This window comes from Eucalyptus grandis, chromosome 11, assembly GCF_016545825.1.
Source record: "Eucalyptus grandis isolate ANBG69807.140 chromosome 11, ASM1654582v1, whole genome shotgun sequence".
Lineage (NCBI taxonomy): Eukaryota > Viridiplantae > Streptophyta > Magnoliopsida > Myrtales > Myrtaceae > Eucalyptus > Eucalyptus grandis.
In genome coordinates, this window is record NC_052622.1 from 43,876,258 (window position 1) to 43,886,141 (window position 9,884).

At 44.7% G+C, this 9,884-nt stretch overlaps 3 protein-coding genes across 5 annotated transcripts; 2 read left to right on the forward strand and 1 right to left on the reverse strand.

The window, feature by feature from the left end:
• Nucleotides 1-272: 272 nt before the first annotated feature.
• On the forward strand, nt 273-3,526 carry LOC104425811 (beta-1,2-xylosyltransferase XYXT1). Of its 3 annotated transcripts, none has more exons than XM_010038616.3 (8): nt 273-856; nt 1,024-1,110; nt 1,219-1,275; nt 1,365-1,415; nt 1,498-1,551; nt 1,656-1,718; nt 1,801-1,881; nt 1,979-3,526. In XM_010038616.3, the coding sequence occupies exons 1-8, from the start codon at nt 715-717 to the stop codon at nt 3,157-3,159; spliced, it is 1,716 nt and encodes a 571-aa protein (XP_010036918.2). In that variant the 5' UTR covers nt 273-714; the 3' UTR covers nt 3,160-3,526. The 3 variants fall into 3 exon arrangements, with proteins under 3 accessions (XP_010036918.2, XP_010036920.2, XP_010036919.2); XM_010038618.3 differs by having other exon boundaries at nt 274-856; nt 1,816-1,881; XM_010038617.3 differs by having other exon boundaries at nt 282-856; nt 1,813-1,881; nt 1,979-3,450.
• Nucleotides 3,527-5,233: 1,707 nt separating this feature from the next.
• On the forward strand, nt 5,234-7,266 carry LOC104425810 (T-complex protein 1 subunit delta). Its single transcript, XM_010038615.3, has one exon. It carries the CDS (start codon nt 5,379-5,381, stop codon nt 6,984-6,986), a length of 1,608 nt encoding a protein of 535 aa, XP_010036917.1. The 5' UTR covers nt 5,234-5,378; the 3' UTR covers nt 6,987-7,266.
• A 453-nt stretch (nt 7,267-7,719) lies between these two features.
• LOC104425809 (WAT1-related protein At3g18200) lies at nt 7,720-9,673 on the reverse strand. Its single transcript, XM_010038614.3, has 7 exons — nt 9,480-9,673; nt 9,330-9,392; nt 9,112-9,228; nt 8,775-9,015; nt 8,469-8,627; nt 8,213-8,364; nt 7,720-8,102 (listed from the first exon to the last, which is right to left on the reverse strand). The coding sequence occupies exons 1-7, from the start codon at nt 9,671-9,673 to the stop codon at nt 7,934-7,936; spliced, it is 1,095 nt and encodes a 364-aa protein (XP_010036916.2). The 3' UTR covers nt 7,720-7,933.
• Nucleotides 9,674-9,884: the final 211 nt, after the last annotated feature.

The following is a 9,884-nucleotide window of genomic DNA, read 5'->3' on the forward strand; positions in this document are numbered from 1 at the left end:
GAGACTAAATTTATGCATGTCTAATGTCTATCGTCTGGATTTGGTGGTGAGCCATGTGAGTAGTCACATCCATTTGTGACTACAAGTCATCGCCCATGGGTCATGATCAAGTAGTTGTCAATATTTTACAACTCCTATACGATTTTTTAGAACATCCAACGTTTGACTCACTGTCAAATTCTCTCTGTAAACCTCATTTTAAGTATAATTAACAACGTAGCAGCCACCCCCACATGCTGGCCCTCCTTTCATCAACTTCCCAAACATTCATGCAAGGCGAAAGGTTAAAAATACTTGCACAAGCCAATCATTGAAAGAGTTTTTTCTGTCTCAGCAGTCAACCACCTATCCCCCCCAAAGAGACCCTTTCAGATACCTTTGTATCCTTTCTGTTTCATAGATGATTTGGAAAAAGATAACATCAATTACCCCCGACCTAAGGACAACGTGAGGAGCAATAATTCGTCGAGAGAAATTGTATTTTCAACTCCCCAACTTATGTCTCGTGTCATGCAAATTGGCATTTTAAGGCCTGCCTACAGAATTTGAAAATGCAGAGAGAAGAACTGGGGTCTTCTAAAAGAGGGTTCTTGAACTTCATATACATCGTCGCCATTGATCGGGCTTCCTTCGAGACCTCTCTGAGAGCGAGATTTTCGGTGAAATTCTCTGGAGTGCGCATTGGCAAAGGACTAGTTCAGCAAGAGTAGAAGGATGTCGTACGAAGCGATATTGGCAAGGAGTTTTAGTCGGTACGAGCAGAAGAAGCTCGGATATGGAGCATTGGTGGGGTGCTTGCTCATTTTCTTGAGCTTCTTCACTGTCTTCAAGCCTTACTTGGGTCCTTTGCCAATTTGTAAGTGCCTCACTTTGTCTTCCATGGTATGACTTTGAGTACAAGCTTTCTTCGTGTCTTTTACTCAAAGAATGCCCTTTATTTGTACTGCCGCCATCTTGTTTTGTCGCATTTTCTCGAAGTATTTACTTTGCAGAATGTATAAAGTCTTGTTTTTGATTTTGCAGTGAACGTGCGGTTGTCGATGGGTATCGCTCACAGGATGTTTGCGACCAAGGAGACACAGAGTTCTCAGAAGCAAGAGATGATCACAGGTAAGCACGCATATAAGCCGGACAAGTTGTCTGGATGAATGAAGTCTTTAAAGGCTGATGAATTCTGATATTTCCTAATCCTGAGTACTCTTCTGCTTGATCTTGCAGTAGAACAAAAGGCGACCGCAAAACCAGAGCCGCTGCTCATTTCCACGAGTCACCAAGGTATATGCACTATCGAATTAGTTGACATTCGTGATCAGTCCTCAGTTCAACAGAATGATCGCTCACCATCTAAGATCTTGTATTTGCAGAAAATGTGACAACAAAACTGGAACTTCGACTCAATTCCACAGACCCCAAAGGTATTTTACACTGACTGACCAATCCGACGACTCGTGCTCTCAATAACTCTGCTGTCTTTGACTTAACTCTTCTGAATTGCAGAAAATGCGACAATAACGAAACCAGAGATAATGGTCAATTCCACAGATCACCATGGTAACTTCATTCCACAATTCCACAGATAATGTCTGTATACATAATTCTGCTAAATATTTTCAATTCTCTGTTGGCTTAATCAAGACTTTTTTACAATATTGCAGTTGCAAAAAATGCCAGCATGGAACCTGGTCCAGAGGTACTGCTGAATAAAACAGAGCACCCAGGTACTTTGAACTATCAGCCGAATTACTTTACATTTCGATCTCGATGTCTTCATTCTGCCATGATTCTGATTCCCGTTGTCAGTAAATCTCTCAGCAGTGAAAATTGAGGAATCAGCGCCACTAAATTCCACTGATCACCAGGATACTTCATTGTCTATAGCAGGTCAATTCACGTACTCTATTTTCCTAGATAATTGAATTTGTTCTGAATTCTCCGTGCCGCATTGTGAGTCCTTTGGCTCAAGAATTCGCTGCTGCAGAGAATGCGACGAAGAAAAGAGAGCCGCTGTGCAACATTCTGAATCGAAGGACAGATGTATGCGACATCCCTGGTGAAGTTAGGGTCCATGCCAAATCCTCCACAGTCTACGCCTCTTCCCCTGAAATGGCCACCCTGGATGATGGACAGACCTCATGGAAGATAAGACCGTACGCAAGAAAAACCGACCGGACGGCAATGAGCTCGGTCAAGGAATGGTCCGTGGTCCCTGCATCCGTGGGCCGACGCGAAATTCCTAAATGCACCCAAAACCATGCCGTCCCGGCCATCCTTTTCTCAGCCGGTGGATTTTCTGGGAACCACTTCCACGACTTCAGCGACATCATACTCCCGCTCTACCTGACGGCTAGGCCGTTCAACGGGGACGTGCAGTTCCTCGTGACCAATTACCGCTCCTGGTGGGTCTCGAAGTTCAGAGGGATCTTGCAAAACCTTTCCAAGTACCCGGCCATCGACATCGACCAGGAAACGGAAGAGGTGCATTGCTTCCCGAGCGTGATCGTGGGGCTCAATCGCCACGACGATTTCAAAATCAACCCTTCCATGCCTCCCCACACGACAATGAGCGACTTCAGGGATTTCCTGAGGACCTCCTACTCGTTAAAAAGGAGCAAAGCAATCGAATTGCAGGTTGGTGACGCTCGAAAGCCCCGACTCCTGATCATATCACGGAAACGCACGCGATCCTTCACGGACCCCACGAGAATCATGAAGATGGCCAAGGCCGTGGGGTTTGAGGTGGTGGTGGCAGAGGCGGACATGAACGTGGCACGGTTCGCCGAGCTCATGAACTCTTGCGACGCGGTGATGGGGGTCCACGGGGCGGGGCTGACCAACATGGTGTTCCTACCGGACAACGCCGTCCTGATCCAAATCGTGCCATTAGCAGGCGACTGGCTCTCGAGAACGTACTTCGGCGACCCGTCAAGGGACATGAACCTGAAGTACCTGGAGTACAAGATCGGCGTGAGGGAGAGCACGTTGTCGGATCAATACCCGAGGGACCACGTCGTTCTGAAAGATCCGCGCGCGTTCCACAAGGGTAAATGGGACGATTTCAAGAAGACTTACCTGGACGGCCAGAACGTGAAGCTCGACGTCAGGAGGTTCAGGCCCACTCTGGTGAAAGCCCTCCAGCTTTTGCACGAGCAGAGGCGTTAAGTTTGACCCCTTTTACACGCAAATCCTCCCCTCTCCTCCTCCTTCTGATGAATGTAAATTCATACAAATTTCGAGTTCTCTCTATTCTTGCGTCGAGTAGTGATCGAGGGTCCGTTGTTCGGACGGTCCGTCGCTTAGCGTTAGGAATGTCTAAGAAGCCAGGGAAGATGTCTTGAGCTTCTTTTTACCAAAACGAGATTCTTTCTTGACAAATCCAGCTTCTTGTTTTCTTGAAATCTTTGCTGGTGGTGAAATCTCCGGTATCTGGTTCAATTTGATACACTTTCATGAGGTGGCGTCCTGTGCACTACTTCATTGATAACATTGATGTGTGAAAGTTTTCAATGATTGAGATAGAATGAGTTCACATGCTTCGAGTGCATATGAATTTTATTTTATTTTTTTAACGTTATCGCATGATGAAAACCTATATGCCTGTCAAATCTACTCCGTTCGTTCTTTTTCATTCTTGCCACTCTTAAGTCAAATGCCCAATATATAAATAAATGTAGAATCTACACACTTCTCTGGTGACGATAGAGCGCAAACGAAAATGGCGACGTTGTTCTACAGCCAGCCCTAATTTAATATCCATTCACAGAAGTCGTGGTGCGTGTAGTTTTGTGGAGGAAACATTTGGTGACACTCGATGAAGCGCTCGCAACGTGCTTTATCACTTTAAATTATGCAAATTTCATGTAAGACTCATTAAATTTGAAAGACACAAATGTGTTTTTTTTTTGGTCAATGAAAGACAAACGTGTTGAGTGCGTTTAAAAACTTCTTAATGTGTGTGTGAGGGAGAGAGGAATAAAGTAAAATAAGTCAACTGGCCAGAACGTGGGAATGTATCGCGGCATGCCAAGATATGCAATCCAGGATAATAATCTCTTCTTAGTTTTTAATTTTATAATATATGAGCTCGCATGGAATGAATTATTCTACAATCTAGAAGTTTATCCTCCATAATTTCGATGATTTTTATAAGGTTGTGGAAGGGTAATGAATCCCAAATAAAATCTTACATTTCTTTAAGGCCTTTATCTCGTGTGGGGCTGTAGTTGTATTGTTAACTAGAAATCCCAAATCACAAGTGTCAACTTGAAAGTCATATCTGTAATATCTTAGGTGAAGTCTTATTTTACGTAGGCAGTAGCGTTGAAACTTCGGATTTGGGCCCTTGAATTTGACGATTGGCTTAGTTATTGAATTGGTCTCAATCATACGCTTTGGTGCGAGTTTTAGTGGCAAATCTTTAGTTATGTGACCTCAATTTGAATGCTGATTCTAGAAAGATCATGATGTCTCAGTCTTCGGAAATGGATCAACTCACCATAATCGGGCCTGTACCTTGGGCCACTTAGATCTTGGGCTTACGCAATAGGAGAACATGGATCTTCAACAGCTGGTCAAAATTGGCCCATAATGTAAGATAGGGCTGGGCCACTTTGGCCTTGGGCTTATGACATAACTGCTCAATCCCCGTCTTTTCACGAGATCATAGTCAATCCTACTCTATTTCTACTCTACATTCACTCTCAAACTTTTGTCCTGCCTGTTATAGGGCGTGGGAGTCGAAACCCACTCCTGAAACTTAAGTTTAAGTTGCTCATAAAATGATTCTAACGCAAAAAAGCAATCCTCATGTCGAGATGCGGATGGAATCGTGGAGATGAGTTCGCCTTTCCCATTATCGTCGACTCTATGGACCTGCTCCATAGGATTAAAAATATGCATGTTGTAATTCAGCTCAAGCTAAACATTTTATGGTATTTACGAATCTCTCGTAATAAACTCAAGGGTTGCCCCGCTATGGTTGATCACCCCTCCCTTTTTCATCGGGGGACAGAGAAAGATGACAATAGTCTTCCTTGCTAAGACTTGGACGCCACGGTTACTCCTTTTCCTTTGCTGAAAGCGAAATTATGAGGACTTGATTGAAGAAAATTAAAAGTTACCGGGGTCGATTTAGATATTCCTCAAAAGCATAGGGATGGAAATGTAATTAAGTCACTCAAGAAAACAAAAATTCGAAAAATATCCGTGCAACCCAGGAAATTACCATTGCCACCCCTCTCGCCTCCTCTCGAACTCAACCTTCGCTTCCAGAACACTCTCTCTCTCCCTCCTAGGGTTTTTGATCCGCCATTTCTCTCTCTCTCCCTCTCTCTCTAGACCAGCGATCTCGCACCTCCGAATCTCTCTCTCTCTCTACAGCAATGGCGGCGCCGGCAGTCTCGCTCCCCGCGGCCTACTCCTCCAAGACGGAGTCGTACGTCGACAACAAGCGGAAGGAGGACATCCGGCAGGCCAACATCGTGGCCGCCCGCGCCGTCGCCGACGCCGTCCGCACCAGCCTCGGCCCCAAGGGCATGGACAAGATGATCTCCACCGCCAGCGGCGAGGTCATCATCACCAACGACGGCGCCACCATCCTCAACAAGATGGAGGTCCTCCAGCCCGCCGCCAAGATGTTCGTCGAGCTCTCCAAGTCCCAGGACGCCGCCGCTGGCGACGGCACCACTACCGTCGTCGTCATCGCCGGCGCCCTCCTCAAGCAGTGCCTATCCCTCCTCTCCGCCGGCATTCACCCCACGGTAATCTCCGATTCTCTCCACAAAGCCGCTGTTAAGGCCGTCGACGTCTTGACCGCGATGGCCGTTCCCGTCGAGTTGAGCGACCGCGAGTCGTTGGTTAAGTCCGCTAGCACTTCGCTTAATAGTAAGGTCGTCAGTCAGTATTCGACTCTCTTGGCGCCCCTCGCGGTCGATGCGGTTCTGTCTGTTGTAGATCCGTTGAAACCTGATTTAGTTGATCTGAGAGATATTAAGATTGTGAAGAAGTTGGGTGGGACTGTGGATGACACTGAGCTGATTAAAGGTTTGGTTTTTGACAAGAAAGTGAGTCATGCTGCTGGCGGGCCTACTCGCATTGAAAATGCTAAGATTGCAGTTATTCAGTTCCAGATTTCGCCTCCAAAGACGGATATTGAGCAGAGTATCGTGGTCTCTGATTATTCTCAGATGGATAGGATACTGAAAGAAGAGAGGAATTACATCTTGGGTATGATTAAGAAGATTAAGGCGACTGGATGCAATGTGTTGTTGATCCAGAAGAGTATTTTGAGGGATGCTGTGACGGATTTGTCGCTACATTACTTGGCCAAGGCCAAGATTTTGGTGGTTAAGGATGTGGAGCGTGACGAAATCGAGTTCATTACAAAGACTTTGAATTGCTTGCCAATTGCCAACATTGAGCACTTCCGAGTGGAAAAGTTGGGATATGCTGATCTTGTTGAGGAGTCTTCTTTGGGGGAGGGGAAGATTGTGAAGATTACGGGTATTAAGGATATGGGAAGGACGACGACTGTGCTTGTGCGTGGTTCCAACCAGCTAGTGATTGATGAGGCTGAGAGGAGCTTGCATGATGCTCTGTGTGTGGTCAGATGTTTGGTGAACAAGAGGTTCTTGATTGCTGGAGGTGGTGCTCCAGAGATTGAGCTATCGAGGCAGTTGGGAGCCTGGGCTAAGGTACTTCACGGTATGGAGGGGTATTGTGTACGGTCGGTTGCTGAGGCACTCGAAGTGATTCCTTACACACTTGCTGAGAATGCGGGGTTGAATCCAATAGCAATTGTGACTGAGCTGAGGAATAGGCATGCCCAAGGAGAGATTAATGCTGGGATCAATGTCAGGAAGGGGCAGATAACTAACATCTTGGAGGAAAATGTTGTGCAACCCCTGCTTGTTAGTACAAGTGCAATCAGTCTTGCTACAGAGTGTGTGAGGATGATTTTGAAGATTGATGATATTGTTACAGTGAGGTAGGCATCTCAGAACAAGTGAATGTTGCGGAATATGTGGCCAAACTCGTTGTCATCAATCTGTGCTTGTGTGTCCTTTGAACCGATAATTTTGTGATTTTGAGATGAATTGTTTTTAGGTATTTCTGAATGTGGTATGTCTTTCTTCTAGTGTTTTTAATGTTAATTCTGGGTTATATTTCCCTTTCGAGTATCTATCAAAAATTAAGATACAGTCTCTTCACACTGACATGTTGATGAATTGACTATTAACTCAGCAGCTTAGCATTTTGTGGATGTGCTCATATACTGATGTTTTTGCTTCAATATGAGTGGTTATCCACCATATCTAGCTATATTAACATGATTAATTATCCACTACGAACTATTCACTTACAGAGTGCTTCGTATTGTAATTGTTCCTTTTTAACTCCTCTCTTTGTGACCCAAGTTCTGAGTGTGACACTTTGAATGCTGTGGCCGCCATGTGACATCTTTGTCTCAAGATGTTTTCATCCTGATCATTAGTTGTGTAAAATTTCTGGGCCGAATTATAGACTGTCGAGTGAATGAAGCATGGTGGGTCACTGCTTTGGGTGATAAATAGTATATGCTGTATGAAGATTTAGTTCAGCTCGAATGTCCCAGTTCAGCCATTGTGATTTCTTACTGATTTTTCATCCTCCATTTCCATAGTTTGGTTTTAGTCTGTTGTGAGAGGAACGAGAGATGGAGCTGGAACAGAGGACATCCTGTGTAAAATTGCCCTTCAGCAAATGCATTAACATGACAACAGCCGATCTCGACCATCAATTTCAGAATCTTGAAAAAGGATAGTTTTGTCAGATTTACAGTAAACTAGACATTTCGCTCTACTAGAGGGACTGGAATTCTCCCTTAGAGATGCTATTAGTTACCGACTTCAAGTCAGTTTACCAAATTTATTGACTGTGTATACGATTAGAAGGCAGCTCAAGGTATATCTGAGGCCACTTGACTTCTTCCGTCCTCCGTGGCAGCAGCTTCGAGGAGATGCTTTGTTAGTGTCCCTTCCTTATGTTGGACTTCCATCTTTCTCTCCTCCGTTTTGCCCCATAGAACCGAGTAAAGCCCTAACGAAATCAGAACCGCTCCAAGAAGCCTGCAGCATGGACATTTCAGCTTCAATCTTAGGTCATGGTTGTCAGATGCCTTGGAACGCAAAACGTTGTTAGGTTTTAATTTTTATCATCGCACGAATCACTTGATTACCTTCCAGAGTAGAGTTGATCCCCGAAAGTGAAGATAGCCATGACAGCGACTAGAAGCGTCTGCACAGGCTGGAAAACGGCAACAAAGACGGGACCTCCTTTGTGGATGCACCAGGTCTGCAGAGAGAGGACTACTGCAGAAGCAACAATTCCCTATCGAGTACATGATCAAACACATAAACCTCGTCATCTCCTTTCAATTGCAGCAAAAGGGCCAAATCCAAATTTTAATGAATAAAAAGATCCTTGTGAATTACCGCGTAGAGAATCGTAAACAGCTCCTCTCCAGACTGGATTTTCCAGCGCTCGGTGTCGGTTTCCATGAACACTGCTATGACCAAGAACTGGATCAACCCGAAGAAACAAGTAAATGATGTGAGAGTGAGTTTTGCTGGGTACTTCTTCAAGACTGGAGCCTGCAAAATATAGGGACGAAGTTAGCTTAGCAAGGATTAGGAGTGCTCTGCTTCCATCCTTCTAGGTCGGCCGTTTTAAATTCACTTCACAAATGCCCTTAATAATGTCAATGACAGGACAGAACTCTAGAGATCGGTGGTCATAACCTGAAGAACCATCCAACCAGCCCATGATAAGCAGTGCCCGAGCAAGTATATGCAACCCCATGTCCAATTCTGGATTAGCGTCACAGTCGTGTCTTCTTCGGCTATGTTGCCTTGTGTCAGCTTCTGGTGCAAAAGAGGAAGGCCTTTGTAGAGAGTGATGGTTGTGGCACCCCCAACACTAGCAATTGTTCCTACAACTTTCGCCAAGCCATCCCTTCTAGCAATATGAACTTGTTCGAGTCTGAAAAAACAGATGAAAACACATGTTATAGAGCGATCCTTCCGTTTGAAAGAAAAAGCCAAGGATTTGGAATTAGTATGACAGAGATCCAGGAACCTTAAAGCAGAAGCCATGACAAACGTTATCGCAGGAACAGAATTTTGCATTGCCGAGGCAAAGGTAGGTGATGCATAATACAGGCCCAATAGATAAAATCCTTGGTTTGCAGTTATCCTGAAAGAGAAAGAGTATCCATAATTTAGCTGAAGCATAGGTCTTTTTCATGTTAGGTGTTGGATATGCTTTCAGCAAGGCTTGTCCTGATTATGGCTTACCCTAACAGCGCAAGAAGAAAGAACTGAACCAGCAAAGAGAAAGTAAGAGGTGGTCTGTCCTTCCTGAGTGGCCAAAGAAACAGGGAAAAAAATTGTCAATCATCACAATTGTGTCGAATGAAATTTGGGCGGTCATCAGACAATGCTCACTTTTCCAAGAAATAAGCGGAAGGGCCCAACAAAATCAAGGCGATGATGTTCCTGTAAACAGGATAAACGACTTTGCTGATGCCAATGTTGAGTGCAACCCTAGACACAATGTGAAATCCTGCAAAGCAGAACTGAAGAGCGAGCAATGCTAGAAGAAGCTTCATGTTCTCTGATACGACATTCTCTTTCCCCATTTCCTTTTACTACTTGGCTTTTCACTGGAGTAGCAGTGCAGTGAAGAGGAAATAAGGACCACATGGTTATATATATGTATGCGGTGAAGCATCATGTCAAAAGTGTATTATTTGGTGGTTAAACACTTCCTGCATATTTTGAAATGGGAATCGTGTATATTAGTCAATGATGAGCTTGGCTGGATTTTGCACGTTAACTGTCTTCTGTGCA

Excerpts from the sequence above, each read along its gene's own strand:
- LOC104425810 (XM_010038615.3), top strand. The coding sequence starts at position 5,379 with ATGGCGGCGCCGGCAGTCTCGCTCCCCGCGGCCTACTCCTCCAAGACG.
- LOC104425809 (XM_010038614.3), bottom strand. The coding sequence starts at position 9,673 with ATGGGGAAAGAGAATGTCGTATCAGAGAACATGAAGCTTCTTCTAGCA. Across the intron at positions 9,229-9,329 it reads TTTCTTCTTGCGCTGTTAGG|GATAACTGCAAACCAAGGAT; the intron begins GTAAGCCATAAT and ends TTTCTCTTTCAG. Across the intron at positions 8,628-8,774 it reads CTGGTTGGATGGTTCTTCAG|GCTCCAGTCTTGAAGAAGTA; the intron begins GTTATGACCACC and ends TATATTTTGCAG.
- LOC104425811 (XM_010038616.3), top strand. The coding sequence starts at position 715 with ATGTCGTACGAAGCGATATTGGCAAGGAGTTTTAGTCGGTACGAGCAG. Across the intron at positions 1,276-1,364 it reads CATTTCCACGAGTCACCAAG|AAAATGTGACAACAAAACTG; the intron begins GTATATGCACTA and ends TTGTATTTGCAG. Across the intron at positions 1,552-1,655 it reads CAATTCCACAGATCACCATG|TTGCAAAAAATGCCAGCATG; the intron begins GTAACTTCATTC and ends ACAATATTGCAG.